At 53.6% G+C, this 20,406-nt stretch overlaps 1 protein-coding gene across 1 annotated transcript in view; it reads left to right on the forward strand.

Annotated features, from left to right (window-relative positions):
* Positions 1-8,259, forward strand: part of QSOX1 (quiescin sulfhydryl oxidase 1) — a 39,392-nt gene extending 31,133 nt beyond the window's left edge. The window contains 5 exon segments of the mRNA XM_036853612.1: positions 369-491; positions 1,281-1,428; positions 4,991-5,170; positions 7,214-7,700; positions 7,702-8,259. Of these exon segments, the coding sequence (XP_036709507.1) occupies positions 369-491; positions 1,281-1,428; positions 4,991-5,170; positions 7,214-7,700; positions 7,702-8,005 (1,242 nt within the window). The 3' untranslated portion in view covers positions 8,006-8,259.
* The last annotated feature ends 12,147 nt before the right edge of the window (positions 8,260-20,406 follow it).

Raw genomic sequence — 20,406 nt, forward strand, 5'->3', positions numbered from 1 at the left:
CTGAAGAGAGGCCCGTGTGGCCCAGGGGTCCCAGCAGCCCTGGGCAGCGACACAGGAAGGTGCTCAGCCTTCCTCCCAGTGAGCGTGTGCTCGGGTCAGAACCGGAGCCTGCAGCCTGGAGAGGGGGCGGCCTTGAGGGCCTGGTCCCACTGAGCGCCTCTGCCCACCCCTCCCCCTCGCCTTCGCAGGTGCCCCAGAGCAAAGGTAGTGAGGAGCCCACATGTGGGTGTTAGGCAGGATGTTTTCCTGGTGGTCTTGGAACATTCTAAAAAACGGCCTCGGCGCACTTCAGCCTGGCCCCCGGCCTTCCCCAGGACTGCGGAACTCTGGGGGAATTCTTTCTCACTCTCCCCTTATCGCTCCCATAGCACTTCCCTGGCCAGCCCTCGGTCCAGAACTTCCTGCATTCCATGAATGACTGGCTCAAGAAGCAGCAGAGAAAGAAAATTCCCTACGGTTTCTTTAAAGCTGCCCTGGACAGCAGGAAGGAGGTGAGTGTGGGAGGGCTAAGGAGGATCTCCACCTCATGCTCGATATCTATGGGAGTGGAAGGACTTCACCCTGTCACTTCTGACCTCTGTCACCGACCTGCACTCAGGAGGGAGGCAGTGATCGTGGCCGGGTCCTTCCATTAGGAGCGAGTAAACTGCTGTTTATTGAACTCTCTCTGTACAGACCTCACTTAATCCCCACGGCATGAGTGGAAGGCAGATATTATCCCCATTTAGCAGATGAAGAAACAGAGGTCAAGTCAGTTGTCTAAGATCATACAGCCAGTAGGTGGTTGGGCTGGGATTTAGAACCAGTTGTGAGACCCCGGTGGTGAGAGAGCTTTTAATTCCAGCCCTCTGCTGCTTCCCGGCATGCTGTGCTCCTCAGCACCGGTTCTGTCCAGGGGCAGCTTTCTGGGCTCCCGCTCTCACCACTGTTTGCAAAGGTGGGCACGTCAGCCAGGAGAGGTGCAGAACCTCACAGACGTGTGGGGTGTCAAAGCTTGACGGGACCTTAGAGATGACCCCCCTCATTCTACAGAGGAGAGGCTAAGGCTAGAGTAACAGTGTGACCTGGTCTGTGTCACGGGTTCTCAGACCTCCTGCTCCTTTGATGGGTGTCGCCAGTGGAAGGGAAATGCCACCTTCAAGATGATAAACTGAGAAAGGGACCACTTGTTCTGGGGCTCCGTGCTGACCTGGAGTCTTCTGCAAGTTGCTCTCCCCACTTCCCACGCCAACTCCTTTTTCTTCTCCACATATGCATTCATGCTCGTATGTGTCCCTTAGGGTGCTGTGATTGCCGACAAGGTGAACTGGGTAGGCTGCCGAGGGAGTCAGCCGCATTTCCGCGGCTTTCCCTGCTCCCTGTGGGTCCTCTTCCACTTCCTGACCGTGGAGGCATCTCGGCAACATGTGGAGCACTCACGAGAAACAGGTGAGTCTGGGCCTGTGCACCCCTTGTGCCTCCGCTGGCTCCCTGCTGCAGGCCTGAATGTAGGGGAGTCCGCGTTTGCAGCTTGGAACCAGAGCGGGGAGGGCCCGGAGTAGCCACTCAGTCCTGCCCGCTGCCCCCGAGGTGGTGCCCCACAAACCGGCGTGAGGCTGCTCCCTGGCTTTCTTGTAGCCATAAGCCTGGTTTATTTTTAGTCTTCACGAGAGAGTTCTGGTTCTATTTTTTATACTCCCATAAAGAAAAGAACTATGTCTATTTCACAATTTATGCGGCTGATACCGTAGACTCTGAACAATTTTACTGCACTTCCCACTGAAAAATCATTTTCTAGGGGAACCTGGGGAAGTACTTTTCCCCCTTTGCCCTGTTTCATCCCCAAACTGTGCAGCTGCTCTCCACGACCCACACTGCCCCACAGCCACACACAGCCACTGAACGGGTGGGCATCTAGCTCACTGAGGGGCCAGGCTGACGCCAGGCCCTGGCCCAGCCTGGAGGACACAAAGGAGGAAGAGGCAGTCCCTGCTCCCAGTGGACTGTGAGACAGGTGGGCCCAGGGGGAGAGCAGGATGTGTGGGTGGAAGAGAGGGAACGCTCCACGCCATCGGGAAGGGCGGGAGGAGGTAAGTGAGGGGGAATGATGGACAGGAGTCCCCGACAGAGGAGACGGCCTGCGCAGAGGCAGAGGGAACTGGGGGAGCTACCGGGCATGCGGACAGCCAGCCAGCCTGTCAGCCCGGATTTACAGAGCGTCTCCAAAGAGCCGGGCCCTGCTCTAGGGGTGGGGTACAGCAGTGCATGCAGCGAGACGTCCCTGCCTCAAGGGGACAGTAGTCCAGTGGCAGGAGACAGACAGTAAACACACAGATCATTTCAGGTGTGATGGTGAGTCGGTGAAGAAGACAGAGCCAGGCGGTGGGGGAGAGGGGCTGGGGAGGGGATGCTGTGTTTAGACAGGGTGTTTGGCTGGGGGAGGCTTCTCGGAGGAGGGGCCCCTGTGCTGAGACCTGATTGGTGAGAGGGAAGCAGCGGTGGGACATCTGGGATGAGAGCCTCCCGGGCTGTCTGCTCAGGCTGCCATAACAAGGTGCTACACACTGGGTGGCTTAAACAACAGGAACGTATCTTCTTACAGTTCTGGAGGCTGGAAGTCCATGATGAAGACGTTGGCAGGGTTGGTCCTGCTGAGGCCTCTCCTTGGTTTTGTAGATGGCCATCTTCTCCCTGGGTCTTCCCATGGTCCTCAGTGGGTGTGTTCCTGGCTGCGTCCAATTTCCTCTTCTTACAAGGACACCAGTCATATTGGATTAGGATGTACCCCAGTGACGTCATTCTCACTTAATCACCTCTTTAAAGACGCTGTGTCCAAATACAGTCACATTCTGAAGGATTCAGGGTTAGGACTTCAACATAAGAATTTTAGAGGACACAGTTCAGCCCATAACACAGGTCAAGGACTAGTAAGTGCAGGGAAGAAGTCTGGTGTGTGTGCAGCACCAAAAGGAGGCCAGTGTGGCAGAGCCTGGGAGTGGGGGAAGCAGGAGAGGAGGTGGGCACTTGGAGGTCCTGGTGAGGGAGGGAGGTAGATTTCAGTCTCTGCATTATGAGAATCTACTAGGGACCTTAAGCAGGGGAGTGATGCACAGATCGGTGCTTTAGAGCGATTACTGGGTGGAGGGTGGGCTACAGCAGGGCAAGGGGGAGGCAGAGCAGCCAATTAGGAAGTTGTGGAACTTGTCCAGGAGAGGTGGTGGTGGCCTAGACTAGAGTTGTAGGTGTGCACGTGGAAGAAGAAGTAGGCAGGTTTGGGAATATTTTAAAGGTAGAGCTGATAGGACTCAGTGACGGATTGGGTGAAGACTATGCAGGATCAAGGACTTTGGTCGGACCGTGGACTTGTTGGGCCTGAACGTCAGGTAGATGACGGTCCTATGAGCCGAGCAATGGGAAGGCTCAGGGCGGGGAGGGAGTGGATGGGGGAGGGTACACTTAGTGGTCTGTGCCTATTGGATCTCTGAATGGAGATGTAGACAGTTGAGTCTGCAGTTCTGGGGGGAGGTCCAGGATAGAGATACAAATCTTGTGGTCATTAGCATATAGACGGTAGTTAAGGACTGGAGGAGCCCATTAGTGGATGGGCAGAGAAGAGTGCTGAGGCCTGAGCTCTGGGGCATTTGGCATCCAGACCTCTGCTAGGGAAGCAGGGGCCAACAAAGGAGACTAAGAAGGAGTGGCCATTGCAATTTCAAGAGATCCCCCAACATAAAGAGTTTCAAGAGCAAGGACATAGCCGAGTGGGGAGGTGGGGTGGGGCGAGGACCTTGCTGGCAAGAGCTGTTTCAGTGGATTAGTGGAGAGAAAGGCCTGGTTGGGTTGGGCTGAAGAGAGAAGAGCCGGGAAGAAGTTGGAGGTAATGGGGGAGTGATTGGGGTGTGAGTGGGGTCAGAGAAGGAGTTTCTTCGTTGTAGTTCTTTTTTCTTGTCGGAAGGAGCCCATACAAGGGAGAAATTGATGATGCCGTAACACAAGAAAATATTCCCAGGAGTGAAATCTTGGAGGAGGCTAGAGGGGTGAGGTCCAGAGCGTGAGGCAGGCGGAGGAGGCGAGGATAGCTGCAGGGCAGGCGGTGAGTGGGTGACAGGGGTGGAAGCAGGAGCCGGGGGCGCTGAGGAGGTGAGAGGCAAGGCACAGCTTGGCGTGGGCACTGACGTCGCCAGAACCGAGGGCACGGGCAGTGGTGGTAAGTGGGACAGAGAGCAGGGTGCTGAAGTCCCAGTGCATGGAGGGGTCAGACTCGGAGATGGAGCTTTTAAAGGGCTGGGGGTTTCGCCGCAGGGAGGAGAGAGAGTTTGGAAGCAACCAGCAGCAGCAGGGAGGGTACTTCCGCCACCTCCAGCCCTGAGTGTGGAAGACAGAGGGGTTTAATGGGGGTGGGTTTGGGGGAGCAGTGGTATCTTCAGGGAGGAGCCCGTGTCAGAGCGAGAAGAGGTGGGGGGTATTCAGGGCCTGTGCTGTTGCCAGGCCAGAGGGCCCAGTGGGAGGAAGTGAGGGGGCTGGGGAGAAATGGAGACAAATTAGGGAGCGTTCAGAGCCAGATCGGGATGGGCTCTGGATGCAGCACGGCACGATGGGGAGCGAGGTGGAACAGGAAGCCTAAAGCAGGAGGGGCAGAGTAGGGGCCCACGGGGTGGGTGATGGACACTCTGGCCCCTGCCTCCCTCTCCAGCCACGTCTCTAAGAGCCTGAGCGTCCTGACGATGCGTTTGGACTTTATCCTGAGTGTCCGTAAGCGATGAGGGCCTGGATAAGAGGCAGACAGGGGAGACTGAGGTGTACGAGTTTGGGAGGAGATGGGGGTCAACTCTAACATGACCCCTGGGAGGTGAAGTGGACAGGGAGGCCTGAGCCCCTCACCAGGTGGGCTGGGGTGTGTGTTCCCTGTGCAGAGGCGACCACGGTGGGCCTGTGATGGGAACGGTCGTGTGGCCAGCAGGGGCAGGCAGCCAGAAGGGCCCCTGTGACTGGAGTCTCCTCTCCCCCGTAGCCAAGGCCCAGGAGGTCCTCCAGGCCATCCGGGGCTACGTTCGCTTCTTCTTTGGCTGCCGAGACTGCGCTGGCCACTTTGAGCAGGTGGCCACTGCCTCCATGCACCGGGTGGGGAGTCTGAACAACGCCGTGCTCTGGTTCTGGTCTAGCCACAACAAGGTCAACGCTCGCCTCGCAGGTAAGGAAGGGCTGCCTCCAAGGCTGGAGTCACCTGCGGAGGGAGGATGAGGCGGGGGAGCTTTGCAGTCTGGGACCAGAGGCAGGAGACGGGACCTTCATTGTCCTCTAGGTTACACCCCGTGTTTCACGGTGCTTCTCAGCACCCAGAGCCCTTCCACATGCTCTCCCAGCCCTGCTGATGTACGTCAGTATCATTAGACCTATTTTCTAGATGAGGAAACTCAGGCCTTGGCACCGTGAGACCCTGGTCTTCCGACGCCATTGCTCACTCTCTCGCCCACACCAGGGCCCCTCCCTCTGGCCTGTTGGGGTCCCTTTCCTGCCTCGCATGTCCTGCTTTCTGGCTCTTGGCCCCTTACTCAAACCAACAGAGAGGAGAGAGCTGGGCCTCTCCCCGCCCTGGGAGGGGTATAACGATAAAATGTACTTGAAGAGAAAATCCTGGTCCTTCCTAGAAAAACCAGGGACCGATTCTCACGGGGGAGGCCTTGTCTTCTGAATATACCTCGTTTACAGTGTTTTCTATTCCCCCTGCACAGGAGTCAGATGGGTCCAACAGGCAAAAGCATTAAACTCCAGGGGTGACCAGAAGCTGGTGGCTGGGGAGGGAGCCACCTGTGGACGGAGCCTGGGCTTGTCTGTGGGGAGAGAGGAAGTGCGTTTGGCTGGGACAGACCTCCCAGGGGCGGGAGGTGGAGGGGTGAGGCCTGGGGCGGGGCCAAGGTCAAAGGAGCCCCTGGAGCAGGTGGCTGTGCAGGCCGCTGCACTTGGTCTGCGTCTCCTGGGACCTCCTGGTGGACTTCAACAGAAGACACGTGCCCCTCTCTCCTCCCACCCCCGCTTCTCTCCCTGCCCCTGCCCCGCCCCTGCCACCAAATGCTCATTTGACCCTCCAGCCTCATGACCTGCAGGCTCCTGGCTTCTCTGGGGGTCCAGCTGCTGCTGGAGGGCCAGGAGCCCATGCCTCTCCCTGAGAGGAAGGCCGAAAGGAAGGCAGTGTCCTACTCTCTCTGGCGCGGGGCGGGGGGGTCCTTTCAGATCAACTAGTAACAATAATGAGCAGGTGCAAATGGAGTGCCCACTTTGCAAGGCCTGATCACTATTACTTCTCACTGGACCCTTGGAATCTCCATGTTGCTCCCTCCCCAAAATAATCCTTCTGATTTTTACATCACTTAACTGCTGCTGCTGCTTCATTCTGGCCAGCAACTTTTTTTTCCTATTAAACCCTTTAGGGGAGGTGCCTCCTCCAAGAGAGATGGGCTGATTGCCATTCCCCAGGTGACACTGGAAGAGGGACCGGTGGCAGGCCCTCGGGCTCAGCCTGGGGCTCTGCCCACAGTGCTAGCCCTGCTTGGGGTCCCAGTAGCCTGGTGGGAAGGGCAACTTCCTGACTCTCTCCCGAGTGTCCTTTTCCCCATCCAGGCCCCTAGGCCTCCCCACACCCCACGCCTTGGGGCCCACCTGAGGAAGAAATTCCACTAACTCCTACCTACCCCAGAGGGCCGCAGGGTGTAAAGGAGAATGCCTCGTAACTACCATGTGCCTTGAACTCTTGCTTTAAAAACATTTTCCCTTTGATTACAAAAAGAATGTATCTTCACTTGCATAAAACCTGGGAAATTTTAGAAAAATGCAAAGAAGATACATACTAGTGGACCAACCAAAGTCTGCAAGACAGATCGTTCTGAGTCTTCTTGCCCTTTCTCATGTCTGGTCCAGGGGTACAAACCAGCAGTGAAGTTGACAAAGAGAGACGGTGGGTTAACACGGGGAAGTGACTGGAAGGGCAGCTGTGGAGTTCTGGGGGCGGGGGAGGGTGGGAACGTCCTCTCCCAGCGAGGCACCAGTGTTGGGCTCTGCGGTGGGCCAGGCCCTGTGCTAGGTCTTTCACCTGCCCTCTCTCGTGCCCATTCTTTCCCAGGGCAGCAGTGCCCCCTTTTTGCAGATGAGGGAGCTGGCATTCTGAATGGAAGAATGCGGTCTGGGCTTCCGGGTGGCCAGTGTGTCACAGGCAGCCTGTGTGTGCTTCCCTCCCCAGGTGCCCCCAGCGAGGACCCCCAGTTCCCCAAGGTGCAGTGGCCGCCCCGTGAGCTCTGTTCCGCCTGCCACAGAGAAGTCCAGGGTGCGCCCGTGTGGGACCTGGACAACATCCTCAACTTCTTGAAGACCCACTTCTCCCCGAGCAACATCGTCCTAGACCTTCCTTCAGCAGACCTGGGCCCCCGGAGGGGTGCATAGAGGATGGCAGTCCCCCCAAGGCAGGTGGAGCTGGAGCTGGCGACCAGAAATTTTACTCTGGGCCCTGAGAAGGCTGAGATCATGGTGGGCCCAGGGACAATGTCCCCTGGAACCACCATCCCAGATGTTCCAGCAGAGGGACCTGGGGCAAGTCACCCCCAGGAGACGCAGGCTGGCCTTAGCATGGCCAGAGATGAGCCAGACCAGGAAGCTCCTGAGCACATAGCGGGGCTTCACAGGGATAAGTTGGAGCAGCCAAAAGGGCGGCAACGCTTGAGCAGGCGAGACAGGAGCCATGTTGTTGGCTGAATTCCTGGCTGGGAAGAACCTCCCCAGAGGCCCTTCAGAGCTGAGGCGAGTGGGCCGCAGCTCCAAGCAGCTGGCCAGCATCCCTGACGGGGAGCCAGAGGCCGGGGCCAGGCAGCGCCGGAGCCAGTGGCTGCAGGTGCTGGAAGGGAACTTCTCCCACCTGGACATCAGCCTCTGTGTGAGGCTCTCCTCCCTGTCCTTCATGGGCCTGCTGGCTGTGTACACCTACTTCCGGGCCAGGATGAGGGCCCTGAAGGGCTATGCCAGCCACCCCGCAGCCTGAACCGTCCAACTTGGGAGGGGGCAGGATAGGGAGCTGCCATCCATGGGCTCTTCCAGCCCCCTGCACCCCGCCCCTCCCGCCTTGTTCCTTGTCCAGGAAAACCAGTTGCTGCAGCAAACCTCCCTGGGGCTTCTGGAAAGGGATGTTCCACAGACAGGAAGACATGCACAGGGTCCAGGTTCATCTGCCAGCACAGGGGGAGGACAGCCTTGGGCATTGGGGTTGGGAGACTCCGTCCTGGGCCTCTCAGCACCGAATTCCTCTTTTTCAGCTTCTTTGAAGTCCTGCCTCATTCTTCTTGAAGCTTCAATGATTCCCGCTTGGTGTTGGCCCTAAACTGGGGCAAGTGAGGCTGCAGTTTCCAAGGTTTCCCATCTCCAGAGGAGGGGCCCCTGGGGCTGGAGTGGACTCCTTACTACATCCCGGGACTCCGTCCATCCTGCTACAAAGAGCCCTTTGCACCAGAGAAGGAAGGACTGCCTCTGGCCCTCTGTGCCCACCCGTCTTCCAGCCCCTCAGACGCCCCTGGGCGGGGTTTGGCTTTAGGGTGGGCTCCGGAAGCTTCTGGAAGTCATGCTGGTCTCCCAGGTGAGGTCTGTGGAAGGAGGGCCTCTGGCTGGCTCCTTCCCAAACCTTGGCTCCAGGAAGGGTACAGGCTGGAATTGGTATGGTGATGGTACTGGGCAGGGGGTGGGGGGTTAGAGAGGGCTGTTGGGATCTCTAGTGCCTTAGCTGTGAGAGGCTGAGTGAAGCGTTTGCTTTGAACATGCTTTGGCTTCTCCACATTGGGCTCCACCCCTCTTGGAGCTGGGTCTTTTGTCTCTTGTTGATTTTCGTCTCCAAAATAGATGCTAATCTTTACTGTGGAGGGAGGGGAGTGTCATCCCTCTCAAGGGTCCACCTCCCGTCCTGTAGAGGTTAAAAGGGTCAGAGGGGAGGGTGACGCTGTACATATGCTTGATCCCCACTCTGCCCACGGTCGAGGGGGCTCTGGAATAAATTATTTTTAAGGCAAGCGCCGGTGTGTTCCTTAAGTTGCTACTAGTGTCCGGGTCTGGGTAGAATGTGCAAAACCCAGCCTGACCTGGGATGCAGCCAGCTCCCGGGGGGTCAGAGCGCCCTTGTCACAGCACCCCTCTCCTGGATGGGGCCCTCCCCCACCGTCCACAGAGCTCTCCGTGCCCCCGAGCCCCTCAGTCCCGCCGCCTCCTCCTGCTCCCCCGCCCTCCCAGGGAGCATCTGCCCCGGTGCTCTCAGTTCTGCTCCGGGAAGCTTGGCCTGCGCCTGCCTGACCCCTCCTCAGGCAGGCGGCCTGCATCTCCAGCTCTCCCTGGAGGAAGGAGAGAGGGCTTGTTTGCAGGAGCCAGCCTGGGCTGCCTGCTCAGCAGGGAGGAGTCAGCCAGATTGGAGAGCCTGCCCCTAATCCGGCCTGCTGGGTTTTACAAGGATCAGAGCAGCTGATAATGAACCTCATTAAGGGGGAGCAGGAGCCTCAATCCGATTTGGGGTTTTCTCTTGGACATCTTCGCTCTGCTCAGATGGCCTCGGCCCTGGGTGGAGCAGGTGGGGTGCCAAGCACGCTCCCTCTGCTAGGGCAGCTGGGCGGGGAGGGCGGAGGCGGGCAGGCAGGTCGAGCCCCCGCTTCCCTGCTTGTGTTAGCCCTATGTCACCTCCGTAGCTGCCTGGCGGCTCAGGTGGATTGCAGCCCGGAGCCTCTCTGCAGGCCTCTCGTCTGTCCACGAGGTTCCTCTCTGTGTCCCTGCTCTAGTCACCCACCTGCCCCTTCATCCTCCAAGGCTAGCTCGGCTCATCTCCCCCGCCCCGCCCCGCGGGGCCCTGGCTGACAGGCTGACAGGCCCACCAGAGGGTGAAAGAGGCTCCCGGGGCCAGTGCCCACTGGGCCTATACCGCTTGAGTACGCCCGCTCCCTCACCCCCTGGTACCTGACACGATGCCAAGAGCAGAGGATTTCTACCAGCCAGCCCTTATGGCTCCAGTGACCGTATTTTCTAAAACCAGGCTCGGGCGTTCAGAAGTAGGACGAGGCTGGAAAGGCTGATGGAGCAGCCCCAGCTCCACGCTGACTGCCCGCAGTGCCCGAGGCAGGAGGCAGGGCCTTACGTGGGGCCACCAGGGCCCTGGTGGTGGCTCTGGGTCCCCTTCGTCACCGCGGCCTCTGGCAGGCAGCCGAGCATCTTTTCACCCCGTCCCAGCCCCTCTGATTGATAAACAGGGCTGGGCCTCCTCCTTAGCAGGACTGCTGCCTTTCACCTTGATTTCCCCAGGGCTCTGAGAAGCATCGATAAACCCGCTTCGCCCACCAGCTGGTCCCCTCCCCCACCCGGGCTGCCAGCCTGGGAGCTGGGGCTTCTGTGGTTTGAACGCAGCCCGCCTGTCGTTCTAGGTTGTTCTCTGCACCTTAGGAGAGCTCCCATGCGGGAGAGGGTCCTCAGAGGAGCCCTGCAAAGCAAAGGGCCCTTGTTCTGGGGCCCGACAGAGAAATTCACCTCTGCCTGGGATGTTACATACTGAGTTCAGGGATGATTTCCGGGAGGAGGAGGGAGCTGGGCTGGGTTTTGAAGGATGAGTGGGTGTTAGCAAGGAGAGCGAGGAGGAAGAGGCGTCACAGGCAGAGGAGAGAGCACACGCCAAGTCCAACACAAGAAATTCTAAGCAAAAAGCTTCAAACAAAATTTAAGGATGTTTTTTTCTTCCAATGCTGCGCTGGGCTAGAAGCTGGGGATAAACAGAGGAAAGAGACGTGCTGTTACGGAGCTTATGCTCTAGAGGAAAAGACAGACAAGTGAGGAAAAAATGACAGACTGTGGGAAGTGCTCTGAAGGATAAAGAACGGCAGGGGGATGGGGAAGTTTCTCTGAAGCCTGAAGGAAGGAAAGCCAAGAAGGGGTCCCATGGGCGGGGGTGGAGGGACCACAAGCCTGAAGGGCTGCTTCATTCAGAAGCCACCCCTGGGCTGTGGAGGGCCCAGAGTGGGGGCCCAACTCTCACCTGGCCCCTCCACGGTAGCCTTGGCACAGGATGGGGTTGGGGGAGCCTCCGCGACTCTGCTCATCGCAGAGGGGGGGATCTCCTCCCCAAGCCTTGGTCTCTGCCCCGAGAAGAGCACCCCTGCGAGTGGGGCGTGATGGCCTTCAGGAGGGTCACCGGAGTGCACAGGGCTGATGTCTCAGCCTTCCTGCTTACCCCCTCTGCCCCTTCCCTCTAGGTGTCACCTGTGCCTGGGGGGTTGGGGGGTGCTGTGTAAGTCACAGGGCAAAGGTGGAGGCACCCCTGCCGAAAGGAGGGGTAAAGCTAAGGGGGACAACCCATGGGAGCGTAGGCCTTGGGCATGTAGAGGAAGACTCAAGGAGCATCTATTTAGATTCTAGGGTGAGATCTACCTGGCAGGGCTGGCAAGTTTCCAGGTGCTTCTTTGGCAAGACTTGCTCATCTCTACACTGGGAGAGCAAAAGGCCTCTCCCTACCTCGGGCGGCTGGGCTCCCCCAGAGGAAAGTGGGCCTCAGTGCTGCCTGTTAACCTCCTTCCTCCACCACCGTGATGGCGCGTCCTGCCCTCACCACTGTCTTCCTGGAATCCTCTGCCACGGCAGAATTGCAGCTTGTGGTCGGAAGGGACCAAAACCTTGTCTAGGTTGAATCTGCTCTACCGTGTCCCTAACAAGTTCTCAACCCTCAGCGCTTCCGATGGTCACAGAGTTCAGCAAATAATGTTAAGAATATTGATCATTTGATAAAAACGCAGCTAAGATCGCATTTTTACACCATACACCAGAATAAATCCCCGTGATGCAAAAACTAAGGCATAGGAAAATATAGCTGAATACTTTACTGTGTTTTAAGCACAAAAACAATGGAAAAGGTAACTAAGGTGAGTTTGAACTACTTGATAACACCAATTTTTAAAAATAAGTTAAAAATAAAATCAAGCTACCTATTAAAAGAACTGGGAAATATATGCGATAAATATTACAAAAGAGGCACTTGCAACTGGTGGTCCAGTGGTAAAGAATCCGCCTTCCAATGCAGAGGACGCGGGTTCGATCCCTGGTCAGGGAACTATGATCCCACATGCCGTGGGGCAACTAAGCCCATGCGCCAGAACTACTGAGCCCACGTGCCGTGGAGCCCATGCACCCTGGAGCCCACACGCCACAACTAGAGAGAGAAAACCTGCACGCCACAACTAGAGAGAAGCCCGAGCGCTGCAATGAAGAGACCGTGCGCCACAACGAAAGATCCTGCATGCTGCAACTAAGACCCGACACAGCCAAAAAATAAATTAAAAAAAAAATTACAAAGGAATATGTCCATTATGAAATATGCCATCTTCAGAAAGAGCAATTTGCAAGTATTGACATAAGTCCAAGGATACATTTCTGTTAACATAAATATTACTATTTATTACCATCTTTATTAATAAATGTACATATTTAACACTGTAATTATTGAATGTAATTTAATGTAAATGTAAAATTATTAAATAATATAATATATCCATATATATTAATAATGTAATTTATAGCATTGTTATATATATATATATATATATATATATATATATATATATGTTAATGTTTGGCTAGGAAAAGTCTGGAAGAATATACACCAAACTATGACCAGTGCAGTTCTATCTAGAAAGTGAGGTTGGGTGGACTTAAAACAGGGCCGGGACTAGAGTGAGCAAGGGAGGTATGTAGGGTGCAAAATTTAAGGAGACGCTTATCTTCAGGGTCCCACTCTTGCAGGTCAGCCCCTGAGAGTGAGTGCCTCCTTAAATTTGGTGCCAAGGTGCCTCCATAGCCTCACCCTCATCCTGGCTCTGACTTAAATACTTAAGTATGTTTTTGAATTTTTGCAATAAACATTTTTGAAATAAAAAAAAATAAGGAAAATAAATAGAATTAAAGGATCTTACAGGTCTATTGTAAATAAGAAAAGCACTAAAGCCCTATTAAAAATGATGAGCCAAAGTATTAAAACCAGAAGAGAGATGCCACTTTTGTCTATCGGGTTGGCAAAAATGGAAGGAAAAAAAAAAAAAAAAAAGAAGATAGTGGTAGCTAGAGTGAGAGGAAATGAGATGCATCAGTTATCTGTTGCTGTGTAACAAACCACTCCAAAGCTTAGCAGTTTGAAACAACAACAGTTGTTCATTTTGATCACGAATCTGCACCTTGAACAGAGTTTAGCTTAAAATGGCTCATCTCTGCTCCATGCAGTATATCTGAGTGTGGTCCATCTGGCAAGTTGATGCTGGCCGTCACCTGGAAGCTCAGCTATGCAGTGGGCAGGAGGCCTCAGTTCCTCTCCACGTGGGCCTCTCCATGGGCTGCTTGGGCTTCCTCACAGCATGGTAGCTGATCTCCAAGAGCAAACATCCAAAGAGAACAAGGTGGAAGTGCATGGCATTTTTATGTGCTAGCCTCAAAAGTCAAATAGTGTTACTTTTGCCATTCTTCATTGGTTGAGGCAGATTTAAAGGTTCACCCAGGATGCAGATACAACGGGCTTCCCAAGTTCAAGAAGAGGAGTCCCAGGCTCCACCTTTTGATGGGGCAGTGATAAAAAGTTCTGGAAAACTATATAAAGTGGAAGAGATTGTTGAGGCCACCTTCGTACAATCTGCCACAGAGCACTCTCAAACACTGCTAGTGGTAGTATAAACTGATACAAATTTGGGGATATATGTAATGTTTAATGTAATGTAACTGGTAATAAGTTTTAAAAGCTTTAAGAAAATATATAACCTTTGATCCAACAATTCTATTTTTGGAATTTATCCTAGGGAAGTGATTGAGGATATTTACTAAGGTTTGCTACATGATGAATATTTATAATACCAAAATAAGATTGACCTAAAGTCCAAAATAGGAGATTGATTAAATTCTGGTGCATCATTACAGTGGAATACAGTACAGCCAACAGAAATGATTTGAATGTGTATTTTTTAACCTGAAAATATTTCCACATCATATTGTTAAGTGAAAATATGAAGTTGCAGAAATAGTATGATCTTGTTTTTGAAAACAGAAAACACGCATATACTTATGGATACTGGATATAGGAGCGAAAACCTGGGATATATACACCAAAAATGTTAACAGTGGTTAATAGTCAGTGGTGGAGTTATGGGTGTTTGGTTTTCTTTTTACTTATCTGTATTTTCTTATTTTTATTAAATAAATATATATTACTTGTACAATTGAAAACACTTTTAACAGGCCAAGAATATGAACTGTCAATTCATAAAAGAAGAAATACAAAGATCAATAAATATATGAAACAATATCTTTCAATAATCAAGGAAGTGAAAGATTAATAAAATATCTTTTTCTATATATCATGCAACAATAAAATCTGATGCTGGCAAGGTGATAATGTAAGTTGGCAGAATATTTCTGAAAAAAAAAAATCAATCTTAAATATGTTTATACTCTTTGATTCAGTAATTTAACTGCTCAAAATCTATCCTAAGGAAGTAATCAGAGATACTGACCAAAACCTGGAAACACCTACATGTCCACCATCAGAAGACCTGCCCCCATGGGGTGCAATGCCCACAGGGCAACTGGGTCCCCCCTTCCCAGGGCCATAGTTCCCACCTCTTCCTTTTGCATTCCCGATTTGGAGGCCAAGGGACAGTTACCTTTATCATCACATTTGCCCTGTTGATTTAGAAGAGGGAAATATTTCCAAGCACTCATATCTCTTAACTACATGAGTCATGTTTCAAGAAAAATGAAGAAAGCGTTATCTGTGTGAAGAATATTCCTATATATTTGATACTCAGGCAGAGCATATCTGTCTAAGAAGGGAGCTAGCTTACTTCATTCCTTACCTTAGCTGCCTGCCCCTTGGGCATATGAGTTGTGACCTGATTTTAGACTCAGCTGAGACCTCACTCCTTCGGGAAAGCCCTCTGAGCCCCTTAAGCCTGAGTCAGGTGCGCCAACCCCATGAGAGCACTTACCACCCGGCAACGAGGTCCCCTGGCTGTGGCCTCCTCCCCCAGCTCCCCTGAGCTCCACGAGGACAGGGACAGTTTTCCGCTCTTCCACTGCAGCGCCAGGACTTAACACGGGGCCTGGCACATCAGAGGTGGCCAGCGGATGTCTTTTGAATAAATGGGCACACATCCTAGGATCTGCATCTCTCAAAGCATGTTGTTCCTTTTTGTACACCTTTCAGTACCGCTCAGTGAGTGCTCTGAGAATCAAAGATGCTTAATGATGTTAGGATGAGGGAATAACAAATTATTAAGAATTTAAGAAATTATTGGGACTTCCCTGGCGGTCCAGTGGTTAAAACTCCATGCTTCCACTGCAGGGGGTGCAGGTTCGATCCCTGGTCGGGGAACTAAGATCCCACATGCCGCATGGTGTGGCCAAAAAAAAAAAAGAATTTAAGAAATTATTAAGTGGTATCATTATTATCACCACTGTGGATAAATGATATTTTAGAGTCAAGAGACCTGGGTTCAAATCCTGCTGCTGCTCCTTACCAGCCACATAACCTTGGCAAGTGTTCTCTGAGCCTGAGTTTCTTCATCTGTAAAGAAGCTAGCACGGGGTTAAAGGTGTGTGTGCCAGGGCCCAGCACATCACAGGAGCTCAGACAGAGTCCCATTATCGATAGCTTCGGCCTTCCCTCCTAATCACAGCGGGCCAGGGATCGGGAAGGACGGTGGACTCCAGAGACCCAAGCAACAAGGGGCAGGCAGGCGGCCAAGACCCCCGGCCGCACGAGGCGCCGAGGCGCCAGGCCCTGGGTGCGGGAACTGGCCTGGAGGCTCGGCCACTCCCTGCGGCTGTGCAGCAGCAGGACGGGGCCCTGCTCCACACAGCGGCTCAGGACAGTTCCTCAAAGGCAGGAAACACTATGTTTTCAAAGTCTTCTCTCTGAGGCCAGTTTCATTCATGGCCAGCCACAGGTCAGACCACGGGCACCAGCCTGAAACGTGTGTGGTAAAATGGACAAATTACCCTGATGAGTTCCAATTTTCACTCTCCAGGAGCAATTCCCCACAGGCCTGTTCCGGAGCTGCAAGTGTGAAATGCGGCCTTCATGGTGGATTACCCGCCTAAAGGAAGCTGTCATCTCCAGGCCTCGGGGAGAGAGTGGGGCTAATTCTGCTCCTTCCTGGGAGAATTCCTTTCTGTGTCCAGCTCCTGGCCTGAGCAACCCTTGCTGTCACCACTGCCCTGTTTCTGTGACTGAAAAGACTGACTCCACGCTGTGTGTGTGTTTGGGGGACAAGGGAGGACTTGACACGGCAGGCCACGCACGCTGCAGATTGGGGAGCAGTCTCCTGCAGAGGGGCCGCTCCTCCTGCCTTATCTCCCTTCTAGGGGAAAGTTTTGGGTGGGCTTCTCCTGAGGGGCAGTAACAATCAGAGCAGATAGGTGTATGGTGCCCCGTCCTCAAGGAGCGTGAGTTCCATTATAGTTGAGCCACAGAATGGCTGAGGTGCTGAGGAGCCCTGAGCAGTCAGTCACCTCCTCTTCAGGAGGGGAGGTGGCGGCAGGCACACAAGAGCAGCAGGTGTTCCCTGGGGAGTTAGCCTGAGGGGCAGGGCTGGGGGGAAGCACCAAGAGTGAGTGGGAGGGACGTGGCTTAAGCAGGGGTCTGAAGGAGCAGCCTGGAAGTCGGGACTTGATCGGCAGGGGCTGGTGGGGTGTTTCAGCAGGAGAGGGCACAGTCTCAGGTATATTTTTTTAAATTAATTAATTTATTTATTTATTTATTTTTGGCTGTGTTGGGTCTTCGTTTCTGTGCGAGGGCTTTCTCTAGTTGCGGTGAGCGGGGGCCACTCTTCATCGCGGTGCGCGGGCCTCTCACTATCGCGGCCTCTCTTGTTGCGGAGCACAGGCTCCAGACGCGCAGGCTCAGTAATTGTGGCTCACGGGCCTAGTTGCTCCACGGCATGTGGGATCTTCCTAGACCAGGGCTTGAACCTGTGTCCCCTGCATTGGCAGGCAGATTCTCAACCACTGCGCCACGAGGGAAACCCAGTCTCAGGTATTTTTTAGCAAGATGTCCCTGGTGTGAAAGGTGCAGGCCTGAGGTCCAAGTTCTCCTCAGCCAGTAACATGTAACACCTTGGTGCGGTTGCCCAGCTGTGCTCTGATGCTTGCCCGCCTCTCCAGCTGCCTCTCTGGCCATACCCACAGGTACCCTCCCCACACCAGGCTGGACAGTAGGACTTGTGGGCCCCCTAAGTCTCAGGATCTCTCACTCCATGGGCCTCATATGTGCTCTTCTCCCCACCGGAAATCCTTCCCCACCAAGCTGTCTGGGATCCTAGGTCACCTCCTCTGAGAAGCCTTCCCTGGCCCTCCTTATACACCCTGCCGCCAACCCCACAGTCACACTCTTCCTCCCCTCCCCGCTGCAGGCCACGCTAAGCACCCTCCTTTTCCTCTCTTGTTGCTCCCTGCATTATTGAAGGTGTGTGCTGACCACATAGCCTCCCCCGTCAGACTGTGAACTCTGGGAAGGCAGGCACTGCATCCTGTCCATCCCTGTATCTCCTTGTTTGTCACTCTCGCTGCTCAACGAGTGGTTGATGAATGAACGTGTGACCTCCACACGCACTGGTAAGTAAAACACTTCCTGACTTTGCTAAGACTCATCTCCTCTCTGTCCCAGGCCAGTTCGGCTCTCTCTTCCCCAGCTGCACTCAGTACCCTAGGGAGAGCAGAGATGCCAAAAAGTGTTTTTGTTTGTTTTTTTTTTAATTTAGGTTCTCAGAAGCACCATAAGATTTGTCCATTGATAAACCCTTTTTGGCAAGCTTTTGGCACATGGTCTCTCCGGCAGAGCAGTTGGACATCTTATATACACAGGGCCCCCAAACCCCCCAAGTGCCATGCTTTCCTAAAGCTTAGTCCCAGAACAGGCCCAGTGACACATCTGCTGCATTCTATTGGTTAAAGTAAGTCACAGGCCCAGCCCAGATTCAAGGGGAGGGTACTCCACAAAGGCACAGATACTAGAGATGTTCATTAGGCATCACTTGTGTGACACACGACCATGTGACCTCTTCTGACTAGTATAAACCCTAAAGGTCTATTCCATGGATGAGACTGTGTTGTGGCGTGTGTGCTCTTTAAGGATGTGGTCATGTAAGTGGCAACCAAATTTTTGAGAGCAACTCGTTTTTGTGTTTTCAGGAAATAGTCAACAATCTAAAATTCAGTTAAAAATCATAGCCCACTTTGAAAAAGCAAAGATCTAATCGTGAATTTTGGAGATCACCTCTTATCATTGTCATTTAAATAAATGGTGGAAAAGCAAGTAACTCCAGATGGTGAAGTTATTTTGAGAGTATTTACAATAATTTAGGCACTAACTCTAAAGCATACGTAACATACACATAGCAAAATCACACTTTCAATTAAATTTATTCAAAGGCAAAACTTTGTGGGAAGGAATAGTCCTGGGCAGAACTGCCTGGTAATGGTCCTGGCTGCCTGTGAAGAGGGAGCCCCTGAAACCTGCTGTGTCCACACAGAGGCCAGATGCGTGCCGCGCAGGGGTGCACAGACCTAATTCTGCAGGGCAGGCAGTGGGCCAGAAGTCCTCTCAGATGCTTCCAGCCTGAGGATCCGGTCCTGCGATGCCAGAGGTGGCTTTAAAAAGGGGCCAGGACTTGGAAAGAAGGAAAGAAGCAGTGTGCGCCCTGGGCCTGGGACAGCACCCTGAGGGCTGGTGGGCAGGAACCCCCCCAAGCCTTGTCCCAGCAAGCAGCGCTGAAGCAGGAGGCTGGTGTGGCTTTTCCTGTGCCTTGGTGTCTGGGTGGTTATCCCAGGCTTTCCCCTTCTTCTTTAACTCTCATCACAGGGATCACGTGGCACATGTAATAAAGTCCAAAGAGTGCCACCGGAGAGCAGGAAGTACATGAAAAGCCAGGGACCATTAGGGGTGAGAGGTAAGTAGGGCCCTGACAGCTGAGTAAGCCTGAGTCCCCAGCCAGCGACCACATTGATAACAGGCCCGGCAGCCTAAACAGGCCCGACAGGGCTGCGTGGCCGCTCTGGGAGCAGCAGCTGAGAGCCTGCTTCTGCCCCTGGGAGGATGTGTTCCTCCCATTCTCGGGCTGCAGCAGTGGATTACTTACAAACTCACTCGCTCCTTCATTCGTTCGTGTAACATATATTTACAAAGAACCTATAATATGCTGGTCCCTACACTTGGAGCTGGAAACATAATGGCAAACAAGACAGTTTCCTTCCTGTCAGCAGAGAGTGTCAAGGACAGGGCCCAAGGCTGTCATAACAACATTTATTACCATCTACACAGCACCTGATCAGGGCCAGGCCCTGAGCGCAATTATTTCAGGTGTAATCCTGAGGCAGGTGTTGCTCTCTCCGTTTTCCTGTGGTTGAGTAACTTGCCCAAGGTCTCCAGCGCTGAGGCCGCTAGTAAATGAGATCGCCTTTGGAGAGCACAGCTAGTGAGAATCAACAGTGCTTGAATGCCTTCTCAGAGCCGCCCAAGAGGATCCCCATGACTGAGTGGCTGGGACAAGGTACGGGCACCCACGCTAAGGGCAGGAATGTGTATTATCACGGATGCTGTTGTCATGACAATGCTGGAACCCCAGGAGGAACCTGCCCCACGTTAGCACAGGGTTGAGGGGAGGGCGTTCTCAGGAAGCAGGGGCCTCATCCACACTAACTGGTGTGTCTGCAGCCAGAAAGCCTGGACCCTGAGGGACCTGGGCAACCTCCACGGGGAGGGCGCCAGACTATCTGCAACACCAGCCGGCTCCTAGGGCTCACCTGTACCTTCAGGGGCTAAACCCACACCCTGACAGTTGAGCAGGAGGCAGGGGTGGGTGGGACTCACTGGAGCCCATCCCTGGGCGGGAGTAGCTTCTCTGAGAGAGACCCTGGGCTGGAGAAATGGGCAGAGCAGTCCTGGGCTTCTCCCCCCTGCAATGAACAGCGTGACTATCCTGCAGCCTCGAGACTGGGGACATCCTGTACTCCGCACAGCAGGCACTTCCTCTTTCTCTCCCTCCCTTTCTGAACACCCCCTCTGCTGTCCTCCCCACAGAACACAAATTTCTTGCTATTTGGGCTAGTGCAACCACCCCAGCAATATAAAGACATGGTTTAACCCTTGGTTTAAAAGTCAAGTTCGCTTGGGGCTGAAATTCTATGTGCTCAAGGCACTTGGGGGAGCCTTAGAGGAGCCCTCAAGAGGAGGGTCACATACAACAGAATAATTCCGGCCGCAGGTCAGAGACAATGCTCCATTATGTGTTCTCAGAACGCATTTTATGCTGCCTGCACTGATGTTTCTCCTCGTTCTGGAAACTACGTACTGGCTCTCCTCATGATACATTTCAGGTGCTTTTGTTAAGCAGGTGAAAT

The sequence above is a fragment of the Balaenoptera musculus genome, chromosome 1 (assembly GCF_009873245.2).
Source record: "Balaenoptera musculus isolate JJ_BM4_2016_0621 chromosome 1, mBalMus1.pri.v3, whole genome shotgun sequence".
Lineage (NCBI taxonomy): Eukaryota > Metazoa > Chordata > Mammalia > Artiodactyla > Balaenopteridae > Balaenoptera > Balaenoptera musculus.